Source organism: Poecile atricapillus, chromosome Z, assembly GCF_030490865.1.
Source record: "Poecile atricapillus isolate bPoeAtr1 chromosome Z, bPoeAtr1.hap1, whole genome shotgun sequence".
Lineage (NCBI taxonomy): Eukaryota > Metazoa > Chordata > Aves > Passeriformes > Paridae > Poecile > Poecile atricapillus.
Window position 1 is genome coordinate 29,435,521 of NC_081289.1, and position 21,207 is coordinate 29,456,727.

Below are 21,207 nucleotides of genomic sequence, written 5' to 3' on the forward strand. Positions count from 1 at the left end.
ACCTTTATAAGATCTAGAATTGTAAGAAAAGTTGCTGTGTGTTCTTTGATGAGGCATCTGTCATTTATTTTATTTGTTCAAAAGTAAAGTGACAGTATCATCTTGGTAAAATGCTTAAAATGTAGTTAATTCAGTGACTCTTTACCTATGCATTAATTTTAAAATGTTGTGGGTGCACAGAGGCTCTTTATCGAAAGAGTCCTTAAAGGAAAATTTTAATTGGAAGATGTGTTTGTATGACTCTGAATGAAGAAGCTGAATTGTAACCAATAATTCTTAAAACAGAGTAAGTAGTACTTATTAGATAAGTCAGAAAAACCCATTCTTTGGAAAGCAGGTCAGAGAATAAATCATTGTGAAGGGTTTAACAGGCAGTGGATGATAAGCTGGCATTTCTCTTTCTCAGCTTCAGATTGAAGCCACAAACAGCTTTGGTGAATCTCTGCAGAAGAAGCTCCTGGACATCGAAGGTTTATATTCCAAGGTTCGCTCACGGTACACGTTTATTCAAGCTCTTGTTAGACGTATCCGTGGTCTCCTAAGGATATCAAGGACCTAAAAGACACTTGGTACATGCTGCTTGCCCTGTGAAGCAGTGTACTAGGGCAGGCCTTCTGGATCATTGCATTTTATAGATCAAACATTTTCTAAATACTGTCAAAATTATTTTGTTACTTTTTTTTATCCCTGTGGATGAGTTTTGTGTATTCTTTCCTACTGCTCCCAACTTGACATAAAAAAATAAAGGATTGTTTTCGACTGAGTTATGAATAATATGAAATTTCAAGCAAGACAGAATTCTAATGGAGGACCTCAAACAGGAAGTTCTGCAGCTGTGATACCACATTTGTTGATGCTTTCAGAGAAAATGAAAACATCTTTGTCTGTGATTGTTCCTGTTTCACACACAGATTTAATGAAACCACAGTGTTCACCTTTCATCACTTGCAGACTGATTACTGTTGTGTGGATTTTATATTCATTTTGCACTGTGAGCTGCTAATTTCTGCTCCCCCTTGTCCTGCCTTCTTTTCAGCTGAAAGAAGTACAAGCTGCTTCTCTTAAAATAAGTTTAAATGAGAAAAGTGATAAAAGTCATGGAAAGTAACTCCTATAGGTTTGGTTCTTATGGCTGGGGGAGTAAAGGTTTCTGTGCTCTTCTTGCTGCAGTACAAGTATAAGGACAGAATAAAGTGCATGGGGAGGAAGCCAGTAATCATTAAAGGTAGGTAGGCTGGTAATGTAGTTAGATTGCTCTCCTCGAAGATATTTATATATCCTTGTATCTTCTGTAAAAAAGCGATTAAAAGAAGTGTAATCGTTGAATATTGACATGAGATCTGTTGCACTTCTCCCTTAACTCAGTCTGAGCTTAGAGCCCACTTCACGTGTGCCTCGTACATTATGTCTTCCTCTGAGTTTTTTGTTACATAATAGTTCACATTTTTTCTGATTGTATATTTACCTATTTGCACATCCTAATTACATGGATGACATCATTTCCATGCGGGGACGATGACAGTGAGACATGTTAGCTAATCCCTAGGAGCAGCTTGCTGTCGACGTTTTACACAGCTGGACTTTGTTAACAGACTTCCACCCGGGGTTTTTCTCGTTTCGCAGCCGCTTTGGAGAACAGCAAGCCCTAACCCTCGAAGTGTGCTGGCTGCCAGGGTTCCCCGGCACTTTGGGAAGGAGGCCGTGCCTCCCAGCCGGCCGTTCTGCGGCCGGGGGTTCCCGTTCGCCGCCCGCTCTCGGGGCCGCGGGGAGGCCCCGGGCCGGTGACGCCGCCGCGCCCCGCCCGCCGCGCGCTCCCGCCGCGCGCTCTCCCCGCCGCAGATTCGTCACGCGCTGGTCCCGGGCCGCGGATTTTATTCTCCAGACCTTTCTGCCCGCTCTGCTTCCCGCCCGGGCGTGTCCGGGAAGGGCCCCGCTCTCAGTCCGTTCGCTCCGCGCTGCGGGCGCTGCCGGGCTCCGTGTGTCGAAACGGCGGCGGGCGCGGAGCGCTTTGTTTACTCGCCGCGGCGTTCGACGTGGAGCCGGGCGGCGGCGGCAGGGCCAGCGCGGCGAGGGCAGCGGAGCGGGGCGGGCCGGAGCGCCGGCGAAGCGGCTCGACATGGGTGAGGAGCGGGCAGGAAGCGGCCGCCCGAGGGGACCCGTCCATCACGAGCCTTCGAGGGGGGGCGGCGGGGAGGGCAGACGGGTCGGTGTTGAGCCCTCCCGTGAGGAGGCACGGTCTCCTGCCCGCCGGCGGCGGGAGGCCGAGGCTGAGGGCCGCGCTTGGGCGATGCCCCCTGCCCTCAGGGCAGGCCTTGCCCGCGGGCCGGTTCCCGGGCAGCCGCCGCAGCGCCCGGAGGCCGCGTTAGAGCTGCCTCGCCATGGCGAATCGTCCGAGCAGCGGCAGGAGGGTGTGTTCGGTGATATCCTCAGGCTTCTGTCCTCCTGACACCTGGCAAAATTAAACTCTGAATCGAGTCTGTGATGGGCTGCTAATAGGGAGTGGATTAGGAGAGGAGGTCTTGCAGACTAGTAAATGAAGTAGAGGGAATATTAAAGGGAGGCCCTGAATCTGAGGGTTGAGAGATTGAGGTGAACCTGTCCTACTGCAGATGGTGTTTGAGCAGTGTTTTAGTGTGGGAAAAGCAAACACAGTAGCATATAAAAAGAGGGAGTGAGAGGTGTCTGGCAGCTAGCAAAATTACTGACTGAAAGAATTTTCAAATCTTAGGCCTCCATGTAGCCAGTGGTAACCTTCTACTTGGGGTGTTTCTATTGAAATAACCTTTTTCAGCTCACTTCTCTTAAAATTATTTGCCTCTCTGGCAGTCAGAGGTGTCATGAGCAGTACTATGCAGGCTGGCAACTGATGGTCCCTTATACCTTCTTGTTTTCCAGGTCTGTAGCGTTTATGGCTTCTGTGGTGGGATGGGCTTAGAAGAAATAGAGCAACCTTTTATCAGTTGAAGTTCCTTCTGAAGCATAAACTTGTTGCTCCCTCTTTTCCCTGGAAAGGCAGAGGCCTAGACAGGCAAATATAGAAAATAATTTTTATCAAATCATCTTTCAATGAGATTTTGGTTGCAAATCTTCTTTTATTTGTTTCTGATATATTTATCAGTGTTGTCACTGATTCTGGCTTATTGAATGTTTCATTACCCTTTGCAGGCTTTAAGTGTATTTACAAAGTTATGATTTAACATTAGATATGTTTATTATAAAAAATCTTTCGAAAAAAATTGGTACTGGCTTAGAACATTAGTATTCTTTTTATGATTAAAAATCTAGTAGGCATAAATCAGATATTAGCCTGGCCACAAGTTCTCTTGCATGCATTTAGCGAATAAATGAGATGCTGAGGCAAGCGAGTTTTGAAAAGAACAAGGACATTTAAAATCAGCTCCTAGACTTCTCTGTAGCGTTAGTGTACTTGATTTGGTGCAGCTTTGCTGTTTGTAATGAATTGATTTAATATGTACCTACTGATTTATACCTAGTTTTAAGAAAAAAAGAAGTGGGTGGTCCTTTGGAAGACCATAAACATCTTCTGATGATGAATTCTTTCAGACTTCTTTTGGTCCTTGTATAGTCGCTGGCACTGAAAAGGTAGAGTCTGATAAAAGCCAAAAAGATGACTCAGATTTTGGCAAATGAGAGAAAAGGAAAAAATAAAATTGTAACTGCAGTGAGAAAGCTTGGTGCTGCTGCAATGTGATTTGCTGGAGTGAGCTACCATAAAATCATAAAATGGTATGGCAATATGAACCAGGAGGACATCTGGGCAACAACCTGGACTTGTCTTTTTTCACTGGGGGAAACAAACGACTTGTAGGCCAGTAAGAAATGAGGTTGGTCTGTCTGCCTTTGCATATCCTCCACAGAGCTGGCTGACATTGAAATGTCTTTCTTCTGGTTTTTGCAGGGGGCTTTTTCTCCACCATCTTTTCCAGTTTGTTTGGAACTCGAGAGATGAGGATTCTTATCTTGGGGCTGGATGGAGCGGGAAAAACAACCATTCTCTACAGGTTGCAAGTTGGAGAAGTTGTTACCACCATTCCAAGTAAGTGATCTGCCCATAGGGAGAATATTTGCCTGTGGCCTGTGATTTGTCTGTAGCTCTGACACATAAACTTTGCCAGCTGAACACTATATGCTTCCTTCCTAACCAAAAGGACCTTATGTTGTGGGAGACTTACACTGTTGTATCTTCTTGGATAAAAGTATTACAAAGGAGTATTTTATGCTGCCCTGCAAAATGCAAAAAGCATTTGACCTCAAGATTATTAGCATGGTTTCACAGGCTATTCATGATAGGTCAGCATTCTGTAGAAAATGTAACAAAACTCAATGTGAGGTCTCAAGGGAGAAGATGATGTTTATTTAAAGAAATGCAACTGATTTCACCGCTTGTCTTGGCATTCATGCAGCCACACCCACCCAGTGTGTGTGCTCAAGTGTTCTGGCCATGATTGCTCTGTGTAACATGAAGGAGAAGGGATGTTTGACTTTTTTATGTCCCTGCCATGTCTGTTGTGTTCCTCTATTCCCTCTATGATCTTTTAGAAGCCAGCAGTTTGCTGGGCCATAATCTTTTTGCCTGAGGGTTTTGCTTACTTCAGCCTCCATAAATTTTAAGCAGACTGTGCCCACTGTTCACTTCCCTGTGCTGTGTTTCTCTGGGCTGGCAGGAAAAGGAATGACATATGTGATAACTGCAGCATTGCTGCCATCTTCCAGACAGCAGTATTGAGTCGTCTTCTGAGAAGTTGGTGTTTTAAGAGCTGTGGCTCTTAAAAGAGTGCAGACCTTATGTGGACAGAAGGACACATTCCTTAGTGCTCTCTTGCTGACAGTTGTGTACTTGGTTATCACAGCAGGCCAGTTCTTTAACCCTTGCTCTGTTTCTTTTGGTGATTTCAGACACTACTGTCAATTTTTAACAACCTTAGCATTTGTTACAAATCTCTACAATATGTTTATAGTGTGGTTTTATTAGTTCGAAAGAAATATTTCTGCATTATTTTGAGTCATGTTTGTTGGGGTAGCTTTAGTTATGCAGCTACTGGCAATTTTCAGGTCTGAAAATCTTAAACTGAGTGCTGACATACTCTTTAGAAAAACAGGAAAATCACTAACGGTGAAATTGTTATAACTTTGTTTCAGCCATTGGCTTCAATGTTGAGACAGTGACCTACAAGAATCTGAAATTTCAAGTCTGGGACTTAGGAGGACAGACAAGCATAAGGTAATAGATTTCTTAAAGTCAATGAACTTCCTCTAGAAAGTGCCAGGTTCTTGGAATTCTCATAGCAGGCATTGGAATTCTCATAGCAGGCACTTCTGAAAATTGATTAAGTTTTAAAAAGAACCCATTCTCAGGAGAGCATTTTCATCTGATGGAATTCAGTTTGTAAAATCTGTGATGCAGGAATTGGAAATCTACAGATTGGAAAAAAACAAGACAGTGTTTTCATTTGCATTTGGCTTTGCTTTGAAAAACAAACCGTTAGTATAGTGAGCAATTGAGGAACATTCTGAGAAAGAGTGGATGTGGTGATTAAAAACCCAAAAAGATACTGCCTAGCTTTGCATTCTTCAAAATAGTCAAGTTGGATTTAGGTATAGACAGTAATTTTTTAGCAAGCATCACAAGTTTTGTAAAGAGTCATTAAGAGTACCCCTGTATGATCCTCTTGTGATTCCTTTTTCAGTGCTCAGTAGCAAGGTGCAGTGTAGTTAGTAAGGAAGGTGCAGTTAGTGAGATAAAGGTTCCTTCCTTTTTAGTTTCAGTACAGTAATTCTAAAAAAGGTGGTTTGTTTTGATCTTTGTTAATTACTTGCCTGTGTTAATTAGTAATTTAAGATTTCTCTGGTGATACTTCTTTGGTGACTGTAATGAAGATGCTTATGTCTTTAAACATTCCTTGCTTTCCTGTCCCTCAGTTATGGACCTGATGTCCTGTAGTCTTATTCCCAAATAAATCTGTCCCCAGCATTTCTGTTCTTCCCTTGTTTTCAGGTTGCTTCTATATTTGCTTTGTGTTGGGTTGGGGTTTTTTGGGTTTTTTTTTTGTTCTGCCTCCGAGAGTATTTGTACTGTCTGTTCATTTTTGTAGCTTCTTGAAGAAATCTTCTGATTACCTCATGGGGCCTTTCACCCCAGAGACAATTTTTACTTCCTCTGGGTGATCTGTCTTTAGTTATCTAGCTAAAAAGAACTGCTAACATGCAAATGACGTGACTGGAACGTCTCTCTCCTCTGCAGGCCCTACTGGCGGTGTTACTATTCAAACACAGACGCCGTCATTTATGTAGTGGACAGCTGTGATCGAGACAGAATTGGCACTTCAAAATCAGAGCTTGTTGCTATGTTAGAGGTAAGAAAACAAGGATCACAGTCATTATCAGTAAAATAAATTGAGAAATTAGAACTTTTTTTTTTTTTGAGTAAATATGAAATTTGATTCAGTGAACCAAGTGAAGCTCAACTTCACTTGTGAAACTTCAGCCCTCAGCATAGCCCGTGCAGCACTTCTGACTGAAAAAGCACTGAATACTCTGCAGGTATTTCATGGGTTTGTGCAGCATTATCTGGACAGTTTATTTCATGTAGCTTTGTGGTGACATGAAAATTTACCCACCAGCCAGGACTGCTGCTCAGTACTGCAGCGTGGCAAAATCAAACGCTGAAGGATTGACAGTAATTAGAATCCTACTATGTTTTCAAGCTGAAGAACAAATGTTGAACAAGGTAATGCAAGTAAGATGAGTTGAGCAACACTTCCTTTCTCTCTCTTGCCTTGTCCCCCAACATACCTGCAAGCTCATTTAATGTGCCTTGTTAAATCCAACTACCAGATTGTTTCATAACTTGGATTGGCCATGTTTTGAAACTGCTCCTGTAGGGTATCATACGGGAATTGAAAATAAACACCATTCTTTCACTGAAGAATTTTCTGCAGAACAGAAATCAGCAAACAAAATAACTGAAAACTGCTGAAGATTTATTTTATTACATAAGTTTTTCTCTCTTTAAATGAATTCTGTAGAAGTCTCTGCAACAGCTTCCACAATTTCCCTTTTTTTTTTTTTAGGAAGAAGAGCTGAAGAAAGCCATTTTGGTGGTGTTTGCAAATAAACAGGACATGGAACAGGCCATGACTCCCACAGAAATGGCAAATGCCCTTGGCTTACCAGCTTTGAAGGACCGAAAATGGCAGATATTCAAAACCTCTGCAACTAAAGGCACAGGGCTTGATGAAGCAATGGAATGGTGAGTACCAGTCTAATTATGCTTCATTCATATGCCTAATTTTACACATTGGAGGATTTTTTGTAAGACTGGATTTGGGGATAGTTTGACATAAAAGTCCATATTAGAAGAATGACTGGTTTTCTGCTGCAAGTATTTCAGCAGAATTGAAATGACTTTTCAGTAAATTGACTTAACCTTTTTCCTAGGTTGGTGGAGGCCTTGAAGAGCAGGCAGTGATACAAAACTGACCAGTGCAAAGAAGCATCAGCTATAGCCAGCATCCTCCTTTCTGCAGTTAAGTATTTTCAGGCCACAGATACTTGTAAATAGGACAGATTTGAATTTGACTTCTGTAATGTGGATGCCTCTCTTCAATTGTAAAACTGAAATAAGTGAATGTGTACATTATGATACTCCATTTCTTTCTTTTTGTTTAAAGAATGTACTTATGTTAATTTGTATGAAAGTCTTACTGGCTGAGAAAGTTGGTGGTTTTTTTGTCATCCCCCCTTCCTTTGGTCGTTTTGGTGGCCAGCATACTGGTGTAGATAGAACACTAATAAAATCTGGAACTGTCAGCTATACCCAGGGGTGTGTTGCTTGCTAGAGGCTGCTTGCTTTACAGAAACAAGTCCTAGTGCTGCCAGCTCCAGCAGCCATGCAGCTGAACACCTGCAGAAGTTCCCTTAAGCTAGTATTGTTCTACTTCATGACCCTTCAGTGCAGACACACTGTTAGAGTGAAGTACAGCAAGAGAGCACAAGTAGCACACCTCTGGCTGCCAACATGGCATTCAGTGAGTGTCTGAAAGGAAAATCAGTGTCCTCAGCACACACTACTGCCCTGATGTGCCAGGGCAGTAACTGGAGTTTAACTTCCACCTTCATGAGCTGTTGTTCCTGCACTCTCACCTTAGCCAGAAGTGACAGGTAAGTAGCTCAGTATAGCTGCAGAAACTGAAGGCCAAATCAAAGTCAGGAAGCAGACTTTTCTCTCCTAGACCAGTGTGTTCACAGGCAGGAATGCAGTCATCACAGAACCCATTTCTTACAAATGAAGTAAAATTTAATATAAATACCATAGTTGTTGCCCTTTCAACTGTACATGCTCCAGTAAATATACAGGTTTGGAAAAAATTTAGAAGTGTTTATTTAAGATCCTCAATGAAAAAGGACATAAAAAAATACTAATAAATACAATTGAAATATGCAAGTATATTTTAAAGCAGTAATTAGTTCTTTAGCTTGGTATTAATTTTTATAAATTAATCTTCCAGGAATGAAAAGCCTTTTCATTCCACCATTGCTAAATCTTTCAGTGCGTGACTTCGATGTCGCTTAGCCTTGTACATAGGGCGCAGGGATTCCATTTTTCTCTTCCTGGTTTCTGCTTTATTCTTGTGTCTCTTCAGCTTCCTCCTTGCAGCAATGTCAGGATTTGCTACAGTCTAAGGAAAAACAGTACACTGTTAGTTCACTGACAACTAACAACAGCAGTCCCTGTGAACATCATGAATGTCCTAAGAAACTGGTGGCTGCTAAGACAACACATGGGCATTGCTAGGTTCCTCAAAACGGAGGGAATTCAGGCTGCTTTGCCCTTAGGTAAGCAGGAAACCATTCCTGTCAGCCAGAACCTGCACAAGAGGCTGATCACACACAGCTTCTTGCAAGTTTTGTAAAGAGACTGATAAAACTGTCCTAATAAAGGATTAAGTTCTTTCTCCCCTTCCTGGGCAGATCTCAAGCCTTTAGAGAAGCCCTATTTCTTTTACTCTCAAGAGAAAGTGGAATCTTACCTGCAAAGCCCTCTGCTTTTTCCTCATTGCTCTTTTTTGATTGGCCTGTTTCTGCACAGAAGAAAAGGCCAGTGAAAAGGCTTCCAGCCCCACTAACTTCTTGAGAAGTTCTATGATTTCTTGGGAAAGGTTCTTCAGTGTTGGATCTATTAAAACAAAATTAAATTGATCTTTTCAGCACATGGAACGAAAGCCAGGAGCACAGTATGGATTCCTCTTCCTTTAATAAAGAACAGCTGCACTGCTAAACCTTGCCCAGACTAGCACCTGTGAAATCTGCTGGAGCTTCACCAGCTTTCCCAGATTGTGGCTTTTCAACCAGCAAACAAACAAACAAAAATGCTTCTGAGAAGCAATTTTTTTAGAAGGGTAAAGTCGTCCCAAAGGTAATGACAAGTGGCTTTCTATATACAGCCACTAGGCTTCTGGTGAAATAGGCTTTGTTGGAAGTAAAGATGATTCCAGCCTTGTCAGTCAGCATCTTTGATAAGCAAAACAAGGGCTGGCTTAATTGTTGAAATCACTAGTTAGTGGCAATATATTAATTACAATCATTGAAGGAAAAAAAGATAATGAGGGTGAAAAAAAAACCTCCAAAGAGGTGCTAAGGGAAAACTGAGAGCAGGGCAAATGTTTCCCTCGGTCTCTCAAATGGTTTTTACAAGTTCCTCTCAGCAAGGATTCTGTAAGTCTTGCCACCTTGAGCCCATCCTTGAGTACATTTTTCCTGCTACACCACATGTTCAAGCTTTACCCGCTTGGACACAGGAGCATGCTTAACTTCATTCCAGTCTCTGAACATGCAGGTTTCTATTTCAGTTGACATGCACTCTCCTCCCTTCCTGGTATTTTGGTTAGACAGTAAGCAGGTGAAATTCACTGATTAAAATATGAGTGCCTCAACAGACAAAAGGAATGGCAGGTGGTGTTTGAACTGGAGCATAGCTGTGATGCACATTCCTGTTTGTGAGGGAAATCCCTTACCTTGCTCTGCATAGTTGCTGTTCAGCTCCCTGTACAGAGGGGTGAGAATTGTTGGAAGGTAGGGCTTGATCCTGTCTTGCCCCAGATCCACCGAGATTGCTCCAAGGAACTTAAAGATGCAGCTTCTCTGAAAAGAAGTGTGTGGGACATGAAGTAAGGAAAGGTGGAAGGAAACTTCCTAACTGAACCAGAGGGCCATCATAGTTCAACACAGCAGGTGTTGTTTTAGACACCTGAGTCACAAACTGCTGTTTCAAGGTCTTACTGCATCCAAGTACAGCCTTTAGAGAGACATAACCCCTGTTGTGTGAGCTGGGACTGGGTTGGCAGCTGTTGACACTTTGAACAACAGGCTTGTTCTCACTGCCCTCAACTGCAGCAGCTGAGGACACAAAAGCTCAACCTAACTAAACCATGGGGACCCACAGTGCTTCTCGTAATTGTTCCCCCCCACATCCCCTCCCCTTCTCCTAGCAAGTTACTCCATACTGCCATTCCCCTGCCTGCATGAGCCTAGCACTCTTGGGCATTCAAAGGAACTGTTCTGTCCCCTTCAGCCTTGAGGTTTACCACTCTTCCACCACTCCCCAGGAGGCTGGAAGCATCAGCAAGAACCAGACTGGCACAAGCCTTTCCTGAAAACCCCAAAATGAAAGGCTTGTTTCTTCAGCTTTAACTTAACCCTTGCTTCAGTGCCAGCTCACAGCACCCTTTGCACCTTTGTCCCAGCGCACAGCACCCTCTGCACCTTGTCCCCTGAAAGCAAAGAGCCAGAGCAACAGTACCCTGCAGAAGTGCCAACCTCATCAAAAGCAGTGGGACTAACACTGTTCTTACCTTTAAAGGGACCTTAGGGGAATATGCTGCTTCTCTCTTCGCCATGACAGAGAGCTTCTTCATTAGCCACAGCAGTGTGGCTGGCTGGCCTTTCTCTTGTGTGTCCTCTCTTTCTTCCTCTCCTTGAGCAAAAGTATCTCTCTCATCCTCTGAGACTTCCTGCTCTTCCACTTCACACCTCAGTTCTCCATCTGCCTCTTTACCTTCTTCTGAGGCAGGGGCTAGCAAGTAAATAACTTTGGCCACAAAAAGTAAATTCTTTATAACCTGAAGTGTGGAAACGGAGTCAGTCACTGTGGGTTACCTCTGTAAGCACCATGTAAGAGCCAAAACTTGATCTGACAGAGGAACTTGCCAACCTAGGAGTCTGCAATGGCAGAGACCCCAGTCCTGACCTGCATAGTGTTCCCCCTTTCTGTCCCGGGCACTCCCCAGTAGGCTGACACCACACTGGAGACTTTCTGGGCCCCCAAGAGGCTCACAGCTGTTCAGATGCCCTGAGCAGAGAGCAGCTAGCCCCAAACTGTGTATCTGCCCTGAGCCAACACCAGACAGCAGCAGTGCTGTCCTGACTAGGACACAATATCCCTCACATGCCAGGGCCTGCTCTGTCCCCTCCTGCAGCCCCAGACAGGCTCCTGCCTTACCTGCTCACTTAGAGACATGTCCAGGAACTTGGACTGCAGCTGATGGCAGAATGCAAACGCGAGATCCTTCATCTGGGGAAATGAAAAAGGAAAAAGGAATGACTCCATTGAGGAGAGCTGGTAGCAGAGACTCAAAGCAGTATTTTGTAGTCACCAAAGGTAGTTCCCAGGGGAGACCAAAGGATCAGCTCCACACAACTTCTGCCTCCATCTTACAATCTAAAAGGGTATTTTTGTGCTGCTGAGAATAAGACCCTAGAGAAACCCCCTCTCAGCAGCAGACACCTCCTCAAATGCTTTAGGTGATGAGGATTAGACAGCAGACAAGTGACTAAAAGAGGAACGTGCATGCCAAAGTATGAATCTGTTTTTATGTCCTAATCAGGGAATAGGCATGAGCAGAGCAAACAGTATGAAGGAGTGGTACAGACATCATTACCTTTTTGTCCAATTCAGCAGTCAAGAAGACTATGGATGCAGACAGCTCTGCCGGTGTCTTTTTTCTCTTCCCTGACTTTCTTTCCTTCCATTTGTTGACAAGATCTTCTGGCTTATAAGATGCAAACAACAAGCCAAAGATCTCAGTGGCTGTTAGCCAGACCCAGCTATGAGGATACCACAGGTGAGACTGGACATGATCTGGGGAAAAGAAAACCTCTTTCAGCTAAGGAGATGGTCCATTGAGAGCAAAAATAGAACCAGGTCACTCCCAACAATTACCATAGCATATGCTGCAATAAAAAGATGAATGAAATGAAATGAACTGTGCTCATCTGCTCAAAACATAGTAAAAGACTTTCTAGCAACTCAATATAGCCAAAGTGGAGACAGCAAAAACCTACAGGTAACCAAATGTCCCCACAGTGATCAGGCAAGTCATGTTTCTGCAACAACTATGGTCCCCTCAGGGACTCAGTGCCACAGCTCATCTGCCCATGTTATCTGGGGACTGGCTGCTGTGAGATTTGTGTCAGCTGGCCCTGCTGCTGATGGTCAAATGCTGAGAATGCTTCAGAGAAGAAATGGAACTGCCCTCCTGTCTCGCCTCTGTCCAAGCTGCCCATCACCAAAATCCAGAATAACAATGGTTCTCTGCTATGTCACTAAAGGCACCTGGCAGGTTGGACTCTTCAAAGTCACTAACCAACCACTTCAGGTCTTCTGATTGCAGCAAATGAAGCAGTTAAAGTAAGGGCAACAAAATGCCAGTAAATAGCCTGATATTATATAATCTCACGTACAGCGAAATTGCTTGAATCAAGTAACTTCCAAGTCTTCACATCCTGACAGATATACAGTATTTAGGGCACTATTACCATGTGTCATCATTTTTTGGCTGGTATGTATGATCAAGGCTTGTATGCATGATCAATGAAAACTCATCTTCTCAGGAGAGCTCAATGTTTTCATCCAAGAGAATGTAATTACAGTGAAACATGTAATAGTTTCCAACTGTTTGCCCTGGGGATAATAGAAAGTACTTCCCAGCACTTGAGACAGGGGATGTGTTGTTTTCATCAACCTTTTTCATTAGCAACTTCTCTTTCATTGCCCAGTAACTGCTGTGTGTTAGCATTTTGCAGAACAGAAACCTTGCAGAATAAAGTTCAGTCATTTATATTAGTGTGTGAAAAACTACAAGGCACACAAAGAATCTTTCTTGTAACAGCTGTAATAATTCCTTAATGACACTTACCCCAGATACTGCTCACAACATCTCCGTTCTTGGTGAATTCAATCAAGTTGCACTCTGTGATTAGCTTTTTTATCAGCACAAGAAAGCTGAATAGCAGCCTATCTGCAGCCTTCTCCTCTTCCTCTTCAGTTATCTAATAAAATCAGCAAGTCAAGAAATATAACTTATGAGAACCTGAAGACAATGCTGATTAATCCTCACTAAATAAATTTCAGATCAACCATGCAAAAAACCAGAAGACTGACTTGTACCCAATTCCCAATATAAACAGAACAGAAACACCTCCATCGAAGCATTTCCTCTGGAGACAATCTCTGCAGGAGATTTTATTAGAATCGTTCTTCTTTTTTTCCACACAGACATTACTGTAACAAACCACTGGATTTCTAAATGCAGGAAATTACACACATTATGTCTGTGCATGTATTTATGTGGATTTGATTCTCATAACTAGAGCCCAGCTGCGTGCAGATTTGCCTGTATCACCTGGGAAGCCCTGAGTTGTTATGACAACACTGTGTGTGCTGCCTGTGGGCCTCACCCTGCCTGCAACCACCAGCTGGCTTGATGTAAATCGTGAGTACATGTCACAGCACAGGGTGTGATTACACCAAATTTCTCCTCACTGCAGGTATTTTATTTTCATCTCTTGCCAATTTACAGATCCTGAGGTTCTTTTCTCTCTTGTGCAAGGGCAGCATGCTGAACATTAGTAACATTCATGGCCACTCCCCAGGCACGGTAACTGGGATCCCGTTGGGATTATCACATGCCAAGAAGAATCTCAGGCAGCCTTGTTATTCTGAGTCAATCATGTGCACTAAAAAGATTTTCCATACAACAAAACCATGGTACAGAAAGGGAACCTCTCTGAAAGTTGAAGCTGTAGGTAACACTGGACAAAGCAGACAGTCACAAGCCATGCACTCCTGACAAGCAATGCTTACACAAATCTCTACAGCTAGCAGACGTGTTTCCCACATTGCAAGGAGCAACGTATCTGCTGGTTACACTGTACAGCCGCAGGCTCAGGCCAGGTGCCTTTGCAAAGTTTCTCTTTCCCTAGTGCTGTGACATATGACATCAAATTTGGGCTTACAGGCAAAAAAATATGGTCCTAGGTCAGTGAGGTCCTCTTCAGAACAAATGTATGTGTTTTGTGTCTCCTCAGTCCTGAACATTAAGCCCAACTGTTAAATCTTTCCTATGCTTCTTCCCGTTTTCCATTTTCTTAATTCTCTTTCCTTGAGCTTCATGCATGGAGAAAAGTTACTTACATTTTCGAATTGACTTGGGTTGATTTCCTTCTCAATCAAAGTGAGGACTGCCGCAAGCCGCCGTTCAAACATTACTCCATCCACTTCAACAAACAAACCACATGCCTGGGCAGCCAACCTCCTGTGTAAGCTCTGACACACAAAAAGTAATGCCTCTTGTTAACTCTGATAATCAAATCCTGCAGCTCCCAAGTGCAGGAGCTGGTAGCAACCCTTACTTTCTGCCTGTAGCAATGGCACCTTAAGAGAAGCTGGCTTTCAGAGTATATTGAAAAAGATGCTGCACCTGGCAGCACAAGTTATCCCTGGGAATTCACCCTAAAACTGAATGCCAGAAGACCTTTTCCAGCCTGGTTCCCAACTGCAGATCTGGGAGCTACTTTGCAATTCTTCACAATGTAACAAGCAGCTTACAGTTACAAACCAAAACCGAACATATCAGGATGGAAACAATGAAATGATGAAGAATGCTAACTCCACTAGTCTAGAGGCACAGAATCTGGGTTCAGCTAGAGGACAGCTCATCACCCAAGCACTCAGATCAAACAGCAGATCTGGAAGACCAAGTTTGCTACCTTCCAGTTGCCAGCAACATAATGAAGCATGTCTGAGATAAAGTCAGCACAAAATGCTGGGATCAGAAGGGCTTAAAGGATTTTGCTCAATTCTCTAACCTGAGCAAAGACTACACTGTGAAATAGCTGAGCCAAAAGTGGAACTGTTAGGAAGCTGCAAAATGCAGCTGGGAAGACTCTACAAGCTGACCCACAGCATCAGCAGCTATATTTGTGCAATTTTATGAAGCTGTACCATTTCTTGCTCTCTAAGTCAGGAACAACTAATCCACAACCCACCGGATCTGGTACTAGCAATCTCTCCCTTGCCTTAATCTTACTCAGCCCTCCAAAAGAGTTCAGACCTGGCCAGTGAAAAGACAAAAGAGTACCTTTTTGCTGTGAAACCACTCTGTGACCAGTGAAAACATCAGGTCTTGTTTTTCATTGCTGATCTTACGGAGAAGAGATTTGCACGTCAAAGCTGCCATCTTTTTGCATTTGGCTGAGTCATCATTTATCATCATCATACAAAGAGAGAGAAAAAACAGTCCACAGTATTTGTGCAGGAGATCCTAGAAAAAAAACAACCATTATCAACCACAAATACCCAAGGAGCTTCTGGCATTTAAAGAGAAAAACAGGGGTATTTGCTGCACTATATTCAGAAGCAGTGTTAGCCCAGGGCGGGCTTCATGCCAAGGCAGCTGAACTGCTAAAATGGGATGGCCCTGTTGTTGGAGCATACTGGGAGTGTACAGCAGCCCCAGCCCTGCTGTGACTTGCTACCATATCTCTGGGTCAGCAAACTGAGTGTGAAGCCTTAAAGGACATTTTTATGCCCAACTCTCACTGAAACAGGCTTAAGTCCTCAGCATGGCAGCAGTATCCCAAATGCACTTCTCTCAGAGATTGCAGCTCTTTGCCACTTTGAAGAGTTCCTAGGAACCAATCTAAAATACTAAATAATCAGGCAGTGCTGACACAGCTTACTGTGCAGAATTTCTCTTCCTTCCAAATTCTCGCTTGATTGCACTTCTTCCAGTGTCCTGGATGCACAGTTAAGCTCCAGCTGCAGAGCTTCAAGGCAGCTTAAGATTTTGCATATGCGATCCTGTACAGACGTACAGTTATTTTTTGGCTCTCATTTTGATCCACCCCACTGAGAAGCCCTTCCTCTCCAGTCAGGCCAACCAAACAGAACACACCAGTTCAGTCAACAATCCCTCATGAATATTGAAAAACCCTTACAGTTTTTCAGTAGAAAACACTAGACTTCACTTTCTAGTCCGACCCCATTTCCTAAAGTGGTTGTTTCTTTCTGGCATAAATCACGACTGAGTTTATCTAAACTCCAGCTGACACAGCTTTATTTTCCTTGCAAACAGAGCACATTAGGCAAAGAAGTACTGCGGACTTTCCAGCATGTCATTTCTCTCTTGGGGAAAAGCCAGGTTCTTTGGAGATAAGTGCATGTTCTGCTCATGATAAGATAATAGGAACTAGCAAGTGCTTCCAGAATAAACTGCTCGGAAAATGCTGCTACTGCGAACCACAGTAACTGCTTGATTCTTGGAACACCAGGGGGTGCTCGTTACCTGTGGGAACATGTCGAGGAGGTACACAATCATCTCCAATGCAGACTCCCTCCCAGTTTCATACTCGTACCTGTGAAGAAATGAAGGATTAACTGTTCCGGATCCTCCTATGAAGTTGCCAACAATTTACAATTGTTGAACAACCAATTCCAGAAACATGCACTGATAGGGATCCTTCTACAACAGGCACCAGACCTGGCCTGAAAATGTGGACAGAGAAGCAGCAGGCCCATCAGCTCTGTCTGTCAGAGAATGAGCACAGGGACACAAACAGGCCATGTTCCAGCCCATTTGAGTCAGCACAGCCACACTGTGCTGGGGAACCTGGTAAACTGCTGTCACCTTGAGCAAGAGAGGGGTGAAGCTCAGGAGGAGGTTGGAGGCACAACACTCCTGTGGAATTGATACAGTTGTGTTAACTGTGCCTGCAATTACACTTGAGACACTGCCATGGGATAGCAGTCACTTATAAATGCACCTTCCCTTATTCCAGGAAAATCCCTGGATTTTCCACTTCACCTGTGTCCTAGGGCAACTTTATAGTGATTCACAATCAGTGGTGGTGGTTAACCACTAAGCAAACAACAGAACCTTCGTTTACAAACAGATAAAGAACAAAATCAGCTGTGAAACAGGGACAAGAAAAAAGGATTTGCGTCATCAAACAGCCTGTCTTGGGAAAAGGGAAGTGTTTTAGAAGTAGGAAAATGAAGACTTCAGTTGTGCCTTCTGCTCATTACAAAGAGCATTTTGGCACACTGGAGTCATACATAAAAGCAAAGTTCTGTTCTCACAGAGATGTCAGGAATATAAACTCACTCCAGCTGTGCAAGCATGAAGTCCAAATTGGGTTTCAGTTTGTCACCAAGGGGGTAATCCAGAATGTATTTTAAGTAAATCTGAAAAGAAAAAACAACAATAGAGAGAGGAGTTAAAATAAACACTCAGGTAAGCTTGTAAAAAGGTTATGAAGAAAATCTAGTGATGGAGCAGCAAGCTTATGAGAATCATTCCTCTCATCCCATTTCTATTACACAAAGGGTCAACAACTGCTGCCAAGCTCTGTGCCTGGAACAGGACCTGTTTTTAAAGTACTACTGTGATTTGCACAGGCATATGTGAAGAGACCCTGCATCCTTCAAAATCCATCCCGTAACTATGAAAGCTGCTTTTCATGCTCCTACTGCACCTGTATCCCAATGCTTGAGACAAAGTAACTCATTCAGTCTTTTGGTTGGTTTTACCTTGGAAAAAATGAGGAAGTTGAGGAAAGCAATCATGGATTTGTGGCAAATTTGCTTATCCTGGGGTTTAAAAAAGAGCAAAGCTTAGTTACATAGGCTAAAAAGCCTCCAGAGGAGGGACCATGTCACTGCTGCTAAGCAGCTCTCCTGTACTTGGCACTGGTGAGGTTGCACCTCAGGTACTGTGTTCAGTTTTGGGCTTCTCACAGCAAGAAAGACATTGAGGTGCTGAGCAGGAGAAGGGGCTGGAGCACAAGTCTTATGAAGAGTGGCTGAGGGACTGGGGTTGTTTGGCTTGGAAAAAAGGAGGTTTAGGGGAGACCTTACCACTCTCTACAACTGCCTAGAAGGAGGCTGTAGCCAGGTAGGGGTTGGTCTCTTTTCCCATGTGACAAGTAACAGGAAAAGAGGAAATGGCCTCAAGTTGAACCAGGGGAAGTTTAGATTGGATATTAGGAAAAAATTCTGCACTGAAAGGGTGGTTAAGCAGTGGAACTGGCTGCCCTGGGAAGTGGTGGACTATTTAAAACAGGCTGGAGGTATTTAAAAGTATAGATGTGCCACTCGGGGACATGGCTTAGTGGTGGACAGGGCAGTGCTGGGTTAAGGGTCAGACTCAACGACCTTAAAGGAACTTTCCAACCTAAACAGTTTTACAGTTCTGTGAAGGCATGCCACACTCCCACTATACACAAAGAGTCTGTGATGCTGCTATGCACCAGTCTCAAGAACTGAAGCCAGATAACAAGAGGAATAAAGATCAGTAAAGAAGGGGAAATGGAGTTCAGGGCTCAGCAGGGCCAAGGCACATGTCTGTGAGTGCTAGGATGGCCCACATCTAGCACTCACAGACCTCTAGCCTGTTAGACAGCTGTAAGTAAAGTGAGAGACTCTTCACCAACCTGCCTGCACTGGACTCGTACTGGCTCACTCTGACCTGTGATGGCCAGCTGGGCAACCTTCTTCAGCACATCATCAATTTCAGGGACAATCAGCTTCCTGGATAAAATAGCCTGAAAATGTGAAAGCACAGTTGGAGTCACATCATTTTGCTTACACAGATGAGATGCAGTACTACAACCCGGATTACACTGGTTCCAGGGGGTACCTTAACACTGACTTTCTCACACACACACACAGAGCAACTCAAAGGAAAAAAAAAAAAAAAGGAAGGATGGCTTACATATCCATGTCTGTTTCTTCTGGGCAACACAGAATACCTGATCTAATGATCACAGATGTTGATTCTTTAGCAAAAACATACTCTGATCCAAATACATCCTCATATGCATTGTGTATAAAACAGCCTCCCAAACAATTTTAAACAGCGATGACAAGTCAAACAGTAAAGCTTTGTTGATTTTTCCTCTCTTATAACAGAGAGCTTTAACAGTGTTCTATAGCCTGTTCCTGGTATGAGAATGCACAGCCTTTCACCAGGAAGCAGAATCACTGCTATTCCAGTGGGTCACAGAATGCCCATGACTACTGCACAAAAATACCTTGAGAAGGCCAAAGGCAGTGGCCTGGCGTGATGAATCATAAATGTCTTCTTCAGCAAAGCCAAGCAACACTTGGAGCTGCTTGCTTGTTATCTGACTCTTTGCATTCTTCACGAGTATTGTAACGCACTACGAAATCAAATTGCACATTGTCAATACACACACAGTGCCATAAAATAAAGGTCCACGCCAAAGTCTGACTTGATTTATACCACTTCAGCTTGAAAAGACAAACTGCTGCCCTAGAACATGTGGCCAGCACTATTAGCATCACATTTTGCTTTCAGATGGCAATTTTGAAACAAAAGTAAACAAGTGAATTTCCCCCTTCCCATGTCTCACTTCAGCTACCAGGATTTACTCAGGTGGAACAAGATACTACTACAATGAAGAAAGATGGCAAACATGTTTCTATAAAGGTATTTCTTCAGATCCAAGCTGTGCATTTTTAGGGGGCAACTATCTTTAAATTTGTACTTGGGAAAGAATCAGCAAGGCCACATATTCCTCACTAGCTTCTGATCTCCAGACTACCTGTCTGGGGACAGCTGAGGGAGGGATCTGTAGCTGGAAGAGTCTCACTCTAGAAAGTTAATCCTAAAACAGAAATGAGCAGAGCTAGGTCTGACTTACTTTGAAACAGCTCACAACCAGGTGGAAGTTCTGGCCTTTGGCTATTCCTGTCTTGGCAAACTCTTTCAGCAAGAGGAAAAGCTGCTTGATCAGTGACTCCATATTCGTATTGACAGAAGGCAAAGGGAACTTTAAAATCCATACCAAGGACTGCAGAGCACCAGTTATCACCTGGAAGAGAGAGCCAAAGGACATCAGGTGGGTACAGTGACACTGAGAGGACTCTTCTCACTCTTTTATGGACACGGCCGGGCTATCTACAACTGTGGTAAAAGACAATTAGCTAACAAACTGAACCTCTTTGAAACCATTTTTTAGCTGAACCTCTTTCAAACTATTGAACTAACACAAAGGGCTTCTCAGTTCTAAAAGCACTACCTGTGATTCAAATATTTTATAACTTTGATCTACCAGGTAAGGATATTAACACAGCATTGTTTCAGCAGATGGCAAGAATGCTTTCTGAAGCAGAGCTGCCTTCAAAACACAGAAAGACCCACTCCAAGTATCTGACAGGGTATGAGGTATGCCTTCCACTCTTGGGAAACTCGAAGTTCAACAGATTCTCTAGGCTCATTCAAACCAAAAGCACCAAAAAGTGACTGCCTACAGTGCTAGGAATTAAGACTTTGGAGTTGGATCAAAAGAAACCACAGTTGTGACAACACTGCTCCTAGCAGCTACAGGATCTCATGAATGTCCTCATAGATAGTCTGTAAATTCCTTGTATGAACATTCTCTAGAAGGTGCCCACAGTTAAACCTGCAACATGGAGCAGGGCATTCAGTCCTCCATCAGCCACAAGCCTCCCTTGCCTTCATGCCCTCAAACAACTTAATCTCTGCACACTTGTTAAAGCAGGTTTGAAAAACTGGTGGCTTTCTCTTCTCTTGCAAGTCAACTGCAAGATGCTATTTGTGGTCAGGACTCCTAGTACAGCACACAGAACTTCAGCTCAGAACTGTACCTTGACATCCATAGATTTCAGGCAGTCTATAAGCAGCTGAACAAAAGGGTCTAACATTTCCAAAACATGTTCCTCAGAAGAATTTACTTTGGATCTCTTCAGGCTCATGTGCAGGAGCTGTTATAGAAAGATCAGGATATTCATCTCAAAATCAGAATGCAGAAGAGTCAAGTAAGGTCCCACCACTCTTTCAGGTTATAGTAGAATTTATGCCATAT

At 43.4% G+C, this 21,207-nt stretch overlaps 3 protein-coding genes across 3 annotated transcripts in view; 2 read left to right on the top strand and 1 right to left on the bottom strand.

Moving 5' to 3' along the window:
* LOC131592752 (nuclear pore complex protein Nup205) overlaps positions 1–1,695 on the top strand; it is a 46,082-nt gene extending 44,387 nt beyond the window's left edge. Inside the window, exon 43 of the mRNA XM_058864496.1 lies at positions 407–1,695. Within this exon, the coding sequence (XP_058720479.1) occupies positions 407–559 (153 nt within the window). The 3' untranslated portion in view covers positions 560–1,695. The remainder of the gene's footprint in view (positions 1–406) is intronic.
* A 164-nt stretch (positions 1,696–1,859) lies between these two features.
* Positions 1,860–7,836, top strand: LOC131592753 (ADP-ribosylation factor-like protein 1). Its single transcript, XM_058864497.1, has 6 exons — positions 1,860–2,120; positions 3,920–4,057; positions 5,161–5,242; positions 6,263–6,374; positions 7,092–7,270; positions 7,459–7,836. The coding sequence occupies exons 1-6, from the start codon at positions 2,117–2,119 to the stop codon at positions 7,487–7,489; spliced, it is 546 nt and encodes a 181-aa protein (XP_058720480.1). The 5' UTR covers positions 1,860–2,116; the 3' UTR covers positions 7,490–7,836.
* A 459-nt stretch (positions 7,837–8,295) lies between these two features.
* LOC131592751 (small subunit processome component 20 homolog) overlaps positions 8,296–21,207 on the bottom strand; it is a 64,119-nt gene continuing 51,207 nt past the window's right edge. Inside the window, exons 48-62 of the mRNA XM_058864495.1 lie at positions 20,990–21,106; positions 20,023–20,193; positions 19,390–19,518; positions 18,790–18,900; positions 17,463–17,542; positions 16,644–16,713; positions 15,438–15,620; positions 14,492–14,623; positions 13,215–13,347; positions 11,958–12,157; positions 11,519–11,590; positions 10,872–11,138; positions 10,035–10,161; positions 9,051–9,196; positions 8,296–8,699 (exon numbers count right to left, since the gene is read on the bottom strand). Coding sequence (XP_058720478.1) covers positions 8,544–8,699; positions 9,051–9,196; positions 10,035–10,161; positions 10,872–11,138; positions 11,519–11,590; positions 11,958–12,157; positions 13,215–13,347; positions 14,492–14,623; positions 15,438–15,620; positions 16,644–16,713; positions 17,463–17,542; positions 18,790–18,900; positions 19,390–19,518; positions 20,023–20,193; positions 20,990–21,106 — 2,094 coding nt within the window. The 3' untranslated portion in view covers positions 8,296–8,543. The remainder of the gene's footprint in view (positions 8,700–9,050; positions 9,197–10,034; positions 10,162–10,871; positions 11,139–11,518; positions 11,591–11,957; positions 12,158–13,214; positions 13,348–14,491; positions 14,624–15,437; positions 15,621–16,643; positions 16,714–17,462; positions 17,543–18,789; positions 18,901–19,389; positions 19,519–20,022; positions 20,194–20,989; positions 21,107–21,207) is intronic.

Excerpts from the sequence above, each read along its gene's own strand:
- LOC131592753 (XM_058864497.1), top strand. Across the intron at positions 5,243-6,262 it reads GGAGGACAGACAAGCATAAG|GCCCTACTGGCGGTGTTACT; the intron begins GTAATAGATTTC and ends TCTCCTCTGCAG. Across the intron at positions 6,375-7,091 it reads AGCTTGTTGCTATGTTAGAG|GAAGAAGAGCTGAAGAAAGC; the intron begins GTAAGAAAACAA and ends TTTTTTTTTTAG.